This window comes from Lagopus leucura, unplaced genomic scaffold (genome assembly GCF_019238085.1).
Source record: "Lagopus leucura isolate 7727_CA_CO unplaced genomic scaffold, USGS_WTPT01 Super-Scaffold_100159, whole genome shotgun sequence".
NCBI classification, from domain to species: Eukaryota; Metazoa; Chordata; class Aves; order Galliformes; family Phasianidae; genus Lagopus; species Lagopus leucura.
In genome coordinates this window covers 291,219-307,266 of record NW_024962335.1, presented here as the reverse complement: position 1 = coordinate 307,266, position 16,048 = coordinate 291,219, and the positions used below count along the sequence as shown (strand labels likewise).

At 40.3% G+C, this 16,048-nt stretch overlaps 1 protein-coding gene across 5 annotated transcripts in view; it reads left to right on the top strand.

Annotated features, from left to right (window-relative positions):
* Nucleotides 1-16,048, top strand: part of OSBPL8 (oxysterol binding protein like 8) — an 81,043-nt gene that overhangs the window by 13,237 nt on the left and 51,758 nt on the right. For 3 of the 5 annotated variants that reach the window (XM_042889855.1, XM_042889856.1, XM_042889852.1), the window contains exons 1-2: nt 7,440-7,495; nt 14,870-14,973. In XM_042889855.1, the coding sequence (XP_042745789.1) occupies nt 14,973 (1 nt within the window). In that variant the 5' untranslated portion in view covers nt 7,440-7,495; nt 14,870-14,972. Of the gene's footprint in view, nt 1-7,439; nt 7,496-14,869; nt 14,974-16,048 lie in introns of those variants that run through there. The other 2 variants (XM_042889853.1, XM_042889851.1) reach the window with 1 other exon arrangement.

Here is a 16,048-nt window from a genome sequence, read left to right as displayed (position 1 = left end):
TTAGATCATCATAATCTCTTTTTGGCTTTGGCCAGCTGAAGTTAGATGTCTGAGGATGCTCAGATCACGTACACAGGAACAGTCTGTGGGTCTTGTATGCAGAAGCTGCACCTTCTTTCACTCCAGGGTCAAACATTTTGAAGGATGTTACCTCAGCTGCAGTAACTTAAATTTCTATGATGGATCAGCACTGAGGTGCAGGTCCTTCCTTCCTCAAGGGACAAGGAACTAAGGTTTTGCTTTTCAAATTGATACATCTTGTATACTTATTATGGACAGTAAGTTCTGCAAGTGCTTAGATTGAATTTTCTTGCAACAACCTTGCAGTATATCCTTTATATTGCACTATTTAACTGAAGGTAAAGAGGTGAGTTGCATAAAATGCTGCTATCTGCAGCACAGCTATGTGCATTAGATATCAAGGATAACTTGGCAGCATTGAGGACTGCTTAGATACACACACAGATCAGGGGAAACAATATTCTGATGGTAGAACAGAGTAGTAACTTTTAAATGGTGATAAGCAGCTCAGGTTCATTGCAGAATTAGAAATCACCTTACCTACTTTTCCTTCTGTCAAGAGAGTTATGTCTCTACCTACTGTTTTAACTGCAAAAACAACAACAACCATGAATTTAATTAGTACCAGAGTGAATAACAGTGATGATTAATGAGAAGGAATAGATGTAATGTTCAACTATAAAGATACACAGATTTTACCTCTCTGATTGTAATGTGGCAGCTTCTATACAGAATAGCATGGAAAAAGTTGTGATGTTACTAAATGAGCAGAATCTCATGCCTGGTTTAAAATCTTATAATGTGAATTTTGAGCTCAGGTCACGAAGGGTGGAAAGCAGGAAATGATAGCAATTTGTTTTTTAAGCAAAGCTACAGAGTGCTTTTCTCCACCTGTGACAGTGTTTGTATTTTGACATGCAAAATAATATTTGGTCAGGTCTGTAGACTCTGAAATGCTTGTGTAAGCATATGGGCAGCAGTCTGTTATAAGCTTTTGTTTGCTTCAGTGCTTAGGGATATGACTATAATCTTTGATTCCCTTCATTATTTGGGGATGTGGTAATAGAATAACATACAGGTTGCTCCAACTTTGACAAAACTAAGGGACTGGAAAAAAAGCCTTAAGCTACAGCTGCAGATGCACAAGCATCTGAATTTCATGGCAAGACAACATGTTTGGTTTATGTTGTTAGAGGAAATATGACATCCACTGTAAAGATCCTAAAGATATTTTTGTCTCGATGAGATCTAAAAAATCCTACCGTTATTTAATAGAATATTTTAAAACTTCAGAACCATTTGTAATCAGCTTAGAGCACTGTCTAAACTGGAGTGCTGCCACATTCAGAAATATTCTTGAAAATGAATGACTGCGTGTGGTTTGGGATGTTTCTGTTATCTTAAAGCTAGATGGATTACAGAAGTAATCTCCAAGGAGACTCCACCATTCTGAAATGTTTTTTAATATATTTCTAAGAAGCTCTCAATATGTAGGCAGCTTTTAGCTGGCTGTGAGGTCTGCCTGAAGCCTTACCTTGCAGTTGAGCAGTGTAGCCCAACATTTTCTATGTTTTTCATTCAGGAAAGAGCATCAGAAAAATGAAAATTTCAGATCCATTTGTCTGCCATGCTGTTCTGCTCATTTAAAACTGTCAGCCCTAGAAAGGCCGTTTCAGCAACATAAATCTTAAGTATCTTTCCTTTTCCTTTTGATCTAGAGGGCAGAATGAGTAAGGGCACCCTACTGGGGAGAATGAAGTTAAAGGCTAAATGAAATGCAGAGCATGCTGTGTGAGCTGAGAATGAGCCCTTGGCCCTTATTGATACAGCTGATGTCTGTCGTTACAGATAAGCACAAAAAGACAGCATCAAACCTTGTGACTCACTGAACTCTTTCCTTTGTTTCTTTGCCTATATATTTTTTTTGTTAAACCTTCAGTTTTGTTAAGATGGGAGATCTGTATCCCTGCATGAATCTTAAATGTTTCAGGGTTCTAAAGGAGATCTGAAGAGTTGTTCAATTATTTAAAAGCATGATGTAGTTAAGACTTTTGCTTAAATAACCAACAAATCCTTGATGCTGAGGAGACAATTGTACTTTTCATATTTTTATTGAATGCATTATGCCATTTTCTAGTCCCAAAGTGTATAGACTACTTAGCATTTTAATTGGTTTTCAAGATGAATTCAGCTTCAGTGTTCAAGGCCAGAGACAGGGTTATGAAGGTTAATTACACTTATCAGCGTTTGCAAACAGTCAGTCTCATTATTTACGACGTATTGGCACAGAACTCATGGTGTGGGGGATGGTAAATGGCTTTTATTACTGAATACTCGAGTGTTTGTGTTGGTTAGGTGGTTTGGGTGGGTAAACATCTTGGTTATTTTACAGTCGGTGCTTTTAAACAGCAATTTCCAAACAGCCATTCACTTACAGTCTGGAATTTAGGAATTTAATAGCATTCCTGGAGTTACCAGATTGTAATTCCACATTGCATGTGGGTAGCAGATAATCTGGACATGAGAAATAAAAGCTTAATCTGTGAACATCAGAGAATTTGTGAAAGCTATTGTGGGAAAGCAGAACATGACATTGCATTAAGAGCTACTGATTTATCTTGGTTTATTTTTTTTCCCCAAGTTGTGATCAGTAGGAGGAGAGGGCAGTTCATCTCTTTCTGAGTTCTGCTGAGGGCTGCAAAATGGAGGAAGGAAATACTTTCTCATAGGAAAAGTTACACATGCCAAGGTGGTTTTGAGAATGAAGGGCTGTGTATGCTTGCTACTTTCATTAAAATGAATATTACAGGTACTTTTCCATGACTACTTGGGGGGAAAAAGAGAGCATGTTCATTATGAAACATCTTAGAGAGATCAGAGTACTGTGTATCTGCTGAACTCAACAGGTTTGTATTTCTGACCACTGATTTTGAATACTCAGTCTGGGCTCTCAGTAAATGAGTGAGAATGCAGGGTGCTACAATTTTCTGGTTGTCCCTTTTAGCGCAGCTCATGACTGGAAACGTGTGGTTCCAGATATATAGCTACCTCTGCAGGCAATCTAAACTGATACATTCAGTTTTCCTTCTTCTGACTTCTCAGTGCTGTGTTTGAAAATAAATGTCAGACATTGTATACGCCCAAAGAAATGGAAGCTCAGCTCTGCCTAATTCAGGCCACATGTTTCTTGTTGAGTTATGTTTCTGACACCTTAGCTGTTGCTACCTAGATTAATTTGCATCATGAAGAAAGGAAATTAGTGTTTTATTCTTCTCCTAGGTGCTAGACTTCAAAATACATGTGGAGTGCCCTTTGCGGGAATGTGAAGTGCAATGTGACACTTCCAGGTGCAGTTAACTGCTGTGGCACAGATACAGGTATCAAATTGCTTTAAGCTAATATTATCTTGGTAGTTAAGCAAATGTTATCTCAGTAGTGGGTGCAATTTTCTATATAAAACTAAACAATGACATGCTATTAGAAACTGATTAAGAACTGATGAAAACAGATCTGACTGGAGTCCACAGTCATTGCAGCCTTTTGTCTGGGTGTTGGTGTTTGCCTTCAGTCTGTCCCTGGCCTCCTAAACAGAAAGGTATCTTTCCAAAACCCACCCCACGCTGTTCTTATTTTACTTATCTAGCTAACTAATTAATGATCAATCCATTTTATGGCAGAACAAATTCCTACTATGTGAGTAGACTAGATGGAAGGGAAGAAGGATGTTCCTTGTCCATTCAAGATTCCTTGGGCCTTGAATTGAAGAAATGATTCCTTTTCTTTATTTGTTTTATTCTCTGGTGCATCTCAAAGAACTTCCAAGGAAGTCTCAAGGCTTCGTTTTCCCGACTGTGCAGTGCAAAGCAACCTTGCAACCATACTCAGGTTGTAAAGGCTCAGAACCCTGTTATCCCAACCATACTTTCTTTTCTGCTTGAATGTATTTAATATCTTCTGCATAAGCCCCTAAGGGAGAACATCAAGTGTGTTCTGATAATGCTGTGAAGTTGTTGCTACTTGTTGCTATTTTACTTCTGTGCTCGAGGATTGGCTTTGAGCTCTGAAAGACTCTGACAGTTCTATCTTCACCATTGGCAAAAGCTGTTTTTATATACTTATTTGTTGTAAACAATATGAGCAGTTGCCTCACTTGCATTAAAAAGGAATTCACCTCTCCTGTGAAGAAAGGTTGAGGGAACTGGGCTTGTTTAGCTTGCAGAAGAGAAGGCTCCAGGGAGACCTCATTGTGGCCTTCCAGTATTTGAAAGGAGCATATAAGCAAGAGAAGCAACGGCTGTTTATGAGGATGGATAGTGATAGGACAAGGGGGAATGGTCTTAAGCTGAGACGGGGGAGGTTTAGGTTAGATATTAGGAGGAAGTTTTCACACAGAGGGTGGTGACGCACTGGAACAGGTTGCCCAAGGAGGTTTGTGGATGCCCCATCCCTGGAGGCATTCAAGGCCAGGCTGGATGTGGCTCTGGGCAGCCTGGTCTGCTGGTTGGTGACCCTGAATGTAGCTTGGGGTTGAAACTGGGTGATCATTGTGGTCCTTTTCAACCCAGGCCATTCTGTGATGTTTCTATGACGATGATGAGAAATATCAAGATGATTTCTGAGGAGGACTGTAAATTGCAGGTACATTGTCACTTGATTATGCTTGTATCTCTTCCATTACTGCTTTCATGGAAGATTCAGTACTTCTCATCACCTAAAGAAATTCTATGGGGAACAGGCAATTTAGTGGATAGAAGTGAATAGGGAAACAGGAGGTCTGTCCAAGAAGCAAGAGCTGGGCAACTTGACAAGGTCTGGAATGCCACAGTGTGGTAAGCAGCTGCATCACTTATTTTGTATATACTATAATTGTTGTTAGCATTAGTTGCTTGCTCTTCCATTTTTGTCTTGTTGATCTGTCTTTATCCCAGCCCATGAGTTTTGCCTTTTTCTGACTCTATCCCCCATCCCACAGTGAACAGCAGTGTGGTGTGGAGATGCCTGCTGGCTTAAACCACAAAGCCAGCTTATATTGTTTAAGTGCCGTTAGTTGATGTTGTCCCTAAAGGATGCATGACATTCATGAAGCGCTTCTATATGAAAGTTGCTCAGTTGCTTCAGAAAGACAAACTTGAATTTTTGGCACTAAAAGCATTAGCTCTGCTAAACCTATGCATAGGCTATTTGAAATATTTGTTCATGACTTAAAAAATAGTAATAAAGAGAAACCCCACTACAGAAAATAAAACTGAAGAACTCTATGACAGATCCCAAACCGCAAGCAGGTAGAATTGCACTGACACATAAAGACCCAGAAGTTAGGTGCATCAACTTATTTTAATTAAGCAAAGAAAAAAAACTTGGCATAAACAATGGAAATCTAAATTAGACTTTCTAAATCTTTTTAATAAACCATGATGTGTAAGCAAGATGCTATCAGATGTGCAGCGAGATGCTATTGAACTGCTGCTACTTTAAGTTACAATTTCTAGGGTTTTTCCTTTTGCCATGCACTTCTCTGACCTTTTGCTCTTAAATTCTATTGTAGGAACTACCTTCTAGCACTGGCTTAAAAAAACCCAAAGGAAGGCCATCTCTTATGTCACTGACTCTATTTTAATATCAAGAAGAGACACTGCTGCTAAGATATGGAAAACTAAATTGTACCAGAGAACATGAGGTTCCCGTTTGAAATAATCACCATGTTTAATACTGCAGATCATCCATCTCATGAAAACCTCCTTCACACAATGTAACTGTATTGCAGCTATGCACAGCTCAGCTGAGATGTGTGTTGAGGCTAAAAGCATGAAAGAGGATTCACATCTTTCACTGATTTTCTCTCATGTGTGTCTCATTTTAGATCTGAAATTAGGATCGTAGCTGATGTTAATGGAATCCCTTGGAAGTTTATGGTTCTTAAAGCAACATCCAGAGACGTGGTTAAACTAAGTCCTTAGGTGTAGAAAGGTAATTCTGTACTGGTAGGTTGGGTAGCTCTGGGTAAGGAAAGATGGATGGTCTGTTTTATTCTCTTTATATTAAAGCTATTCCTTAACAGTGCTTACTAATAAGGGGAACAAAACAAAACAAAACAAAAAAAAAAAAAAGAAAAAGCGTTACCACTGTTGGACTTTTGGAAGCCTGTAGTCCAGTGGTATTTCTAAATGAATGCAGTGAAATGGCAGCACACTCCAAGTTACAGTCATCGTACTCTTGTTGCGCGTGTGTCAGTGAGTCAGCTAACGTCATTTTGAGAGTATTTTCACTACATAGAATCACCCACCCACCCCTTCACCTCCTTTTTGTAAAGCTTAGTTCCCTTTTAACAGGGACAGAAATCTGTTAGAAAAAGCGTTACAATGGATTTGTCATCCTTTTCTGTTCTGGGAAGTGGCAAAATACACAGTGCAGAGGAAAGATGAAAACTTTACACTGACTCAGTTTTGGAGGAATATTATTCATTTTATGAATTTCATTTTCTACTTTTTGCTGTAATGTGCATTAGGATGATTCTTCTCCCTTAACTTTCTTGTTAGTCAACAATTACTGTTTATATTGCTTTGAACTTGAGAAGCCTTGTTGCGTTTGGATCAAATTGAATTTAATAGCATACAGATAAAGAACAAAGAAATAGTTTATGCTCTAAGGAGCCTACAGTCAAACACTGACAACTATTAATTAAGAGATGTAGTAAGAAAAGTAAAGATTGTTATCTTTTTCTGTTAGTTACTCTAGTTACTGGGAAGGACCTCGTGTACAACTGAACATATGATACTGTAATTCATTTCTAGTTGATTCCTTCTACATTTATGCTCTTTGGAAAGGATGTGTGTATGTTCATTTTTTTTTTGGTTACTTTTTAAGTTGAGTATGTTTGGCATATTCAGAGTTTTGGCCTTTGCAGCAGGGTGATACTCCTGGCTGTGGTATTAATCTGAATTTGCTTTAATTGCACATTGTCCATTGTCAAGAGTGTACTGAGACAGATTTGATTGGCTTTGTTTTCTTTTGAGGAGAACTGCTGACCTGTATTTGAGTTATCTGAAACTCCTGCAAAGATGCATGAGAGGCTGTGGGTGAGAAAAGGGGATGATTCTCCTTTGGTAGAGGATTGTGTAACAACTTGGATGCAGACTTGGAAAGATGCTCTTGTCCATACTCCAGCAGTACAGATTTTTTTAAAACATAAATGTTATTGCAGTGTAAATAATACATGTTCTAATGTCTGAGATAGTTGCTTGGTGTTTGCATTAAAACCGTAAATTAACTCTTAGAAAGCAAAATAAGTTGTACAACTGTCTGACTAGTTATGCTTTCTGAAATTTTTACAACTGGAATCCTGCTTGTGTTTGCTTGAGTCAGGTCAGAGAGAAGTGACACTGGAATTCAGCTGTGATAGCTTTTGTTATGGTCCTGATGATAAGTATTTGTCCAAGCAAAATCACTTCCACTTCAGAAGGACTGAAACTTCAGTGTAAGTTGTCGTGTTTTACTTCATTTCTGCTAGGTAAACAGCCCTCACCTTGTCATTGTTCATTATGCAATTGGCAATTCTCTGTTCTGCAATGTGATTCCTTGCAATTAATTGCATGTAAGAATAGTTTTCTTTGAAGCTTTATTCCTTATGAAGTCGATGATACTGTTGACTTTCACATGACCCGTAAAATAGTTCTGTATCTATGATTGTATTGTAACTGAGATGCTTAGAGGGTTTCATCACTGAAAATGGTATTCTGCTTCTTTTGAAGTATTAAAATAGACTTACAGCATCCTCTCGTTGAGTCTTTTTCAAGTCTTATACTTAGTATGATAAAAGTAGTTTTCATAGGTTTGGAATAGTAGGTACCTGTCTTTTTAATTTTTGGCTCTGTACCTGACAGTTATGTCTGTCAAGGGAAAACAAAAAACAAAAAACAAAAATCCTTTTAGGAGAAACAAGGTTGGATTTTGTTTTGGAAAGTTCCATGCAAAGGAAACTCAGGTCTGTCTCAGTTTATCAGTATGGAGACTGATTCCACTTTGGCATCAGAAACGGAAGGAAATATTCAGTCCCCTATCCATCTTGTCAATGGAAACATCTCTGCTGACTTACCTTTCTTTTTCATTTCAGAAAAACCTTTCACAAAAACACTACTTCTTATTTTCCAGTGGCTTGACTCCTTTCGTTTCCTCATTGGTTTCCAGCCAGTGTTGGATGGGTCTATAGCTGTAAGCACAGCCCACGTCTTCACGAAGCAATGTGGCAGAGGCTGAAGCTCTGTGCTGCTGCCATGCTGGATGTACAAGCAGACAGGCATGTAAAAAGTCACTTGCCCTAGCCCTGCTGAAGTTATCTGCCTGTGTCTTTAAAGCAGTTTGTCATGATGTGGCTGGCTGGGCTGCGAGTATGTCCTGTGTATGCAGGCCACTCTTGAAGCAGCCACCAGAGCAGCCCAGTGTGGAGGGGGAGTTAGCTTGGAGACTTGTTCCACTGTGACCACAGGGGTTGTCCTGCTGCAGCCTCATGCAGGTGTCAAAATGAGAGATATGAAGACATAGAAAGTACCAGTCAGCATCAGCACAGTGCAGGATGTACTACTGGGAGTGTCTTGGCTTCTAAGGCAAGCCTCTAAGGAGATGAGCATAAGTTGGGTAGCTAACGTGTGTGTGGCACTAGGAGTAACTTTACAGTTGGGAATGAGAATTTCTAAGACTGTTAGAAGAAAGGCAGGATTCCCTAAAATTAAAATGATTGAACTTGTCACTCTCCTAAAACATTTTCTAACTTGTCATCTTTGGGCAGGAGAGATGCAAGGCCAATGTGCCCCAGGGTGGGGTTCTGAAAGGTAAACAGCTTGAAAGGTGTCTAACCGTTTTGTCAGAGTGCATCTTTTTTTCTTCAAAGGCTATCCTTGAGCAACATAATCTCTTCTAAACAATGATAGTAGTGATAGAACTGTGTCTGCTGTAAGGTCGGTGTGGTGTCCACTTGGTTATTTTGCTGGTTGGTATTGCAGCATCTTGGCATAAAAAATAAAGTAGTAGATTTGCCTGTGAAAGGTATGATTCAGCCTTCTTTCCCTACATCATCACAACAGAGCAGGACAGATCCTTTGGATATTTTATGAAGCTTCATAGATGGTCTCTGTTTCAGTTTTAGTAAATGCAAAGTACTAATAATATTGCCTCTCATGTTCAAAAACTAGATTTAGCCCTCGATAAAACTGCCTTGTGGAGGCAGTGGGACTAACGCTCTGATAACTGGGCATGCGTATGCAAAGAAATAGCCATTTTTACTACCGAGACCAACAATAACTTTGAATCTTGGGAGCAGTCATGCAAAATGTGCATCATGAAAACTGGGACAGGCTGGGGAGCTTTGAATAGCTGACATAATATCTGAGAGGATGTTAGCATTGTTTTACCAAAACAAGTTTGCCTGTGGGATGCCTGTTTAAGGTCGTAATTCATTAAAGTTGCAATGGCTGTTCAGAAGCTTGGTATCCTTTTCTTGGCATTCATTGCCATCTACCACTAACAAAGTATAGCTGAATTATCAGAACTGTGCATCTACTTTCCAAGTTTTTGCTAGATGAGAATTTTTTCAAGTCTTTCTTAACTGTTTCACCCTTCCTGTTTTCTTCCTTCTGAAAACAGCAATAGAGAAACAGAGGAAAGAGCTTTCTTTGCACATGAGTTGTTTATTCAGGAAATGAGAAGGCAGGTGATGAAATTGACAGTGGAAGGAAGCATTTCAAAAGAGTGTATTTGTTGACTTAAAACTTTACACGGCCACAATATATGTGGGAGAGCACATTTGTTGAATTTGGTGTTTAAACTTTATTTAAAGTTGTGGTTCACAGGTAACCATGCAGTTACTCATGTACAACTTCCCCTAGATTATCTCTAGTTTTGTCAAGCATTTGTACTTGACCTGGCTTTACAGTAAGAGACATGGAACTGCAAGGTTAAGTAATCTCTCAGATTTCTCTTTTACAGAATCGCAGAGTAAAACCTCTCTCTAGTTCTTACAAATTCTTGTTAGCATGCATAATGTGTTTACTTTGGTAGCTGAAGAAAATGTGATTTATTTTTTTTTAACAAGGTCTTCTACTCACTTTTGACCTTTCTGGACAGCTGCCATTTTTACTCAGCTTCAGTTTCTGCTTTCTCGGAACTGCTCTCAACAAACATGCGGTCCTTGGCATGTGGTGACATTGTGTTACGTGCAAGAAGCTGGCCTGATCTTAATAGTGCACGCTCAGTGTGCACTCATGAACTGAAAGAGCTGCTGTGTGGCCTTATGCTGCTTCCAGGGTGCTGTATTTCTTCTGCTGCACTGAATTCGGACATTCAGATGTATATCTTCTTCAGAGTTCAGTGTTCCTGCGTGTCTCCCACTGCATGGACAAGAGTGGAAATGCCTTCTCCCTGTCAGATGGCTGCTGAAAGATACTTGAATTATTTTTAAGAAACTTATCATTATTTTTTTTAAGCACCTATACTGTTCTCAAGGGTACTGTTTTAAGCTTTCATACAGGCTTTGCTGAACTGAACCCACTGATAACCACAGCTGAGAACTGCTTATGTGGGGCTACCTGGTGATCCTGGTGGACACCAAATTTACTGTGAAGGAGCAGTGTGCCCTTGTTGCAAAGGAGGACAGTGATGCTCTGGGCTGCAATAGAGCGCTGGTCAAGAGAGGTGATTATTCTCTACCACTCAGCACTGAGGCCATACTTGAAGTGCTGTGTCCAATTCTGGGCTCCCCGGTACAAAAGAGGCATAGACATACTGGAGATCAGCAAAGCTCCTCAGAGGAGGAAAAAGCTGGGAGAGCTGGAACTGTTCATCCAGAAAAAGACCTCTTGGTGATCCTGAAGGCAGGATTCAAAGAGAATGGAGCCAGGCTTTTTCCAGGGTGCCCAGTGTCAGAACAAGAGCCAGTGGGCACAAACTGGAGCACAGGAGGTTCCCTCTGAGCACCAAGAAGCAGAGCACTGGCAGAAGCTGCTCAGAGAAGCTGTGGAGTCTCCTCCTTGCAGATCTTTAGAATCCACATGGACATGGTTCTGGACACCCTGCTCTGAGTGTCCCTGCTGAGCAGAGGTTGGAGCAGATGGACTCAGGGACACTGCCAACCTAAATGATTCAGTGATTCCCCATGGAGTGTTTCTTAGGTGCTGTTGTGACTGCAAAAAGGACTTAGGTCAGTTCTTACCCTTCCTGATGCCAATGCAAACAGCTAGGTTTCATTTTTTCCAGTGTGCCTGTCTGTGTTTGTTGCCACAGTGATCTTTGAAGTCAAGTAATTACACCCGTGTCATCATAACAAAATTTAGAATATACTGTTAGCTGATAACCATCTTGAGCGTTAGAAGTGCAGTAACTTATTCTAGACCTTAAAGAAAGAAGGCAGGTGTCCAACAGATTAGCAGGTCTGTTTTGAGGTCAGAGCCCTGGAGAATACTTCCCCCTTGGGCAGGCCAGAGCAGTGCTGGGTATCCATTTCAGCAAGCACTCTCTGGGGCCCATTAGCGGGTCACAGTCGGGGCTGTGCACTTGTCTACGAGGTACTGTGTTGCAGTGTAAACCCTGATACTACAGCAGATGAGGAAGCAGCACAGTGCAAATGGGATATCTAATGACTGCAGGTGACAGTACTTAAGGACAAAGCTAAAACCTACCTAAATATGGTCTGCAAAGATTCAAATAACTTGGTCCATTGATGAAACAGCAATGGAAATGAAGTAAAGGTGTTAGCGTGACAGGTTGTTGGTTGTGTGCTAAGTTGGATCTCTCTTTTTACTTGAAATGTTTACTTGAAATGTATGCTTCTGAGCTAATCACCCTAGATTATTTTCACAGTTGGAGAGAAATAGCTTGTTTTATAGCATAATTTGTCCAACTGTTACAGCTGCTTTAAAATGAGCAATGCCTTTCTAAATGCCTGTTTGAATCTGTTGTTTATAAAAGAAACAGGATTAGCTGGGCTATCATAATATATTTATCTTGAAACAGTTTCAGTTTGTGAGCTCTTCTGAATGTTTAATCTCTTAAGAGGTGTGATTATAGAATGAGAACATCTGTAAATTAAAAAACCCAAGCCAACCAACTGGGCAGAGAGATTGTCAGTGTTGGTGTACATGATGAGAACAGCAAAAGCACATCATAAAGGCCTCCCAGAAGCTAAAAAGGTGGTGATTTAAAATTGGGGTTGTTTTTTCCTTTTTGGCAATATCCTTTTGCTAGGGATCCCTTTTCCTGCTTTGGTATTTACTTTGGCACATTCAGAACCAATGTTGTACGCTTTCAGCCTCTGTTTTGCTAAGAGAAGTAAGTGTAGCCCAATATTTGCTGATCTGTGAAACAACGTGGGAGAATGCAGTCCTCTAGCAGTTCTGCACCTGCTCTATTCTTGCAACTGTTCCAATGTGGGCAGGCAAAGCCTTCCCTCCCCGTAACTCCTCTGTGGTACACTGAGCTGTGCTGGATTGTCTGCTGCGTGGCCACCACAAAAGGCAGCAAATGCCAATAAGTGGATATGAGGGTGGGTGTCATGGGTACCACCTTTGGGACTGAAAGGAGAGAAGGTGAAGAAGGGGCTGCAGTTTTGTGGGCAGACAGAACCAGAATGCATCAGGAGTGTTACCAATAAAAATCGTAAGTCAAGGACATCTGGTAAAAATAGAGATCTGTTTAAAACAGCTTTAGGGTGAATGTTCCAGTGTCAGGAACGATCTGTTTATTTGGATAACTGTGCGTGGCAGCCAGTTCGTGCAACTCAGACAGCTGACTAACTGCTTTAGGTATCAGTGTGTACATCTGTTTGTAGTGTCACTCCTTTTTCATCCTGTTTGAGAGTGCTTAGCGTTTCCGTAAATTGAATGTGTGTGCAGCCATCCTGGTGCTGTTGAATGGCCTACTAATAATAGAGCCCCAAATGGGTGTGGGGTGAAGAGATGAAAAGGAGCGGCCTGCAGGAGCGTGAAGCGGTTGTGCCTCAGTGGCCTGCACCCCGGCTGCCCCTGGGGAGGCAGCACTGCTGTGCCTGCTGCTCCTGGAAGTAAAGCTGTGGGGATAAGTTCTGCCCATGGTAACATTATCTTTCACCTCAGTAATGGCGATTAATCCCTTATAATAATTTCCCTTCCAATGGATCGTGTTTTTAATTTAAATGTGAACATACAGGCGCACACTTCCCAATTACGTGTCATCTCAGTACTTGCTGAGGTCCATGAATAAGGTCTTCCTTGGTTCTTGAGCTGAGTCATGGAGAACAATAACCTTTGCAATTTCTTAAGCACAATGGCAGACTGTGACTTTGTTTAAAAAAGTTATCACTTTCTTTTGTGTTTCAGTGGCGTATGTTATGGTAATTTAGTATTTCAATTTGCTATAGTGTGTTAATTCTATTTGCTCTGCCTAAGGGAGTTCTAATTCTAATGTGCTTTATGTAATACAAGAACAAAAACTATGGTAATAATGGAACAGTTGAACAAACGCTTGTTCTTTCTAGCGAGATTTTCTTCCACGAGTGTGTATTTCCCAAGGCAGGCTTGGAGCTGCACAGCCAGGTTGATGTGCTCTCCCACTCCTCTTTTCCCATCTCTCTCCCTGTTCTCCTTGCAGCCTCCAGCTCTCAGAAGGCTGTGGGACCACCTTCCTTTCTGCTCAGTTACTCTTTCTGCTATTGCTTGAGCTAAAGCTACAGCTTCATAGGTACCCCAAACACAGTGCGCTAATACTGTAGCTTAAAAAAAATTCCACCGTCTTCATGCTCTTCTTGTTGCCCAAATGTTCAGCATCTGGCTTCTGACTCAGCTTCTTCCTGCCCAGCCCTTCTTAGAAAGGAGGAAGAAAGTGTCCTTGGGCTAATACTCTGCTGAGTATACTTGCTCTGGCAAGAGGGCAGGCAGTGTGAATGTGCTTTGAGGCTGCTTGGACAGCTGGTTGTTCTCCTGTGGGATGTTGCCTTCCTCTATTCTGTATGGGCTGGCTTGCAGCCCTCACTTCTGCTTCTGTCTCTTCTCTGAGGCCGTGGAAAGAGGGGCAGAGCCGTGGGTGGAGGTGGGCATCTCTGTGCTCATCCCATCTTCATCTGCTTCCCTCTTTGAACCCACTAAGCACATGATTAAGCCTTCCCACTGAGTTCTGTTTCCAAACCCTTTTCTTGTCTCACTGTTGACTTTAAATGTGATGTAGTACTGAGGTTGTTTTTTTTTTATAGCTTTTGTTCTCTATCAGAGAAGTAAATAGGAAATATCAAGAGAATGAGGCATTGTTTGGCAGATTCTAGGGCAGTGACCATGAGCTGAATGCCCAGGCGTGCCACAGAGGGGCTGGCTGGCTTGAATAATTTAATTTCTCTGTTGTGGTTCCATGAAGTCAAATGTGGCTGTTTCCAAAGTTAATCTGAGAAGCTCTTTGTCTCTGCTATTCCAGAACAGCTCCTATATATTCAAACTGCTTATATGTGCTTGTGTCTGCAGGGCAGGAGCGGTGTGCTGCTGCTGATGTCTGGAGTGAAGGAAAAATACAAGGGAAAAACGAAGGATTTCCCTCTATCTAGCTTTCCTTTTTTTTTTTTTTTTTTCTTATATTTTTGCAAGTGTGACTAAATGTCAAGACTTGCCTTTTTGAGTGTATGTGGAATAGCTTTTGTTTTGGCCATTTTTTCAGAAGCTGACCTCTCCTTTCACTCCTGAAAGGCTGAGTTTTACAGGTAGTGTGTGCATTTTGCAAGGAACCGTAATACAGAGGGCATACAGTAGAAGACTCTTTGTTCTTTTAAGAGAGAATGTGAGAGATTTTTAATGGATTTCAGACACTGGGCATTACTTTTTGTTTTGTTTTGTTTTCTCTCCAGGACATTGTGTGGCAGGATGGAAGAACTGTAGCTGAAGGAGAGACACAACACGCTCTTTCAGCATGGAGACTGTTCTGGCTGATGGGGAACTTGACAAAAATTCAGTGAGTAACTTAAATGTGGCTTCATGTATTCAAATGAAAACAAAGATGTTTTTCCTAGGAGAAGGGTCAAACAGCTTGAATTGTTTCTGTTGAGTCAATACTTTTCTGGTAAATGCACTTGGTGCATTATGTCCTATCAACCATAATTTGGTAGACTCTAATGGCAAGAGGGCTGGATGTCAAGAAATGTCTGGTTCTTGGATTTGATACTTCATGCATCTGAATCCCAAAAGAAAAATATGCCTGTCAGTCTCACTTGTTAACACTTTATCAGTTGCTTACTATGGACAAAAAAAAAATAAAATATTTCTCAGTGGGATGAGGGGCAGAAAAGAAAGGGAGAGAGGTAATTATGTATTTTCAGGCTCATTTCAGGTACAAAAGTTGGTAATCTGTGCAGATTATAAATTTTCTGAAGCAGTGAATATCCCAGCTCTCTTTCTAAGCACAAGTTAAAAACAGGAAAAGCACAGAGGGTGCTGTGACACTTAGTCATCATCAGGCTGTCAGAATTATTTAAGAACTTATTTTTTTCCACAAGCTACGTTCTGTGAAAGCACTCTAATAACTGAAGTAGGAAATGACTTTTTCCTTCCAAAGTTGTTATCTGATACAAAGCGCTGCCTCCAAAGGGCAAAATTGGATTCTCTAAATTGAGGTGAATATGAGGTTTTAACAATTAGGAACAAACTTTTTTTTGTGATGGTTCAACTACCACATGAAGTTATTCATTTGATAAGATAAAGGCAGTAATAAAATACTTTTGAGAAATCATTTTGAGATTGTATTACAATGCACTTAAAAAGTTGTGGTTTTTTTTTTCCTGTAGTTAAAATTTCCCTGAATTGTGCAGGACAAATATGTGTACATTCCATGCACGTAAATACAGCAGAGATGCACAACGCACTTCAAGTATTATCTACCAACTCTCTAATAGGATACTTTATTTAAAAAAAAACAACCATCAGTTCAATTGCTGTGCTCCTTAACCTAAAAAAAACTCACTGTAATGTTGAAGGTAATAGAAATTTCCTACTTCTGTTTTTATGACAGGCCTTCACAAAAGCATGTTTTT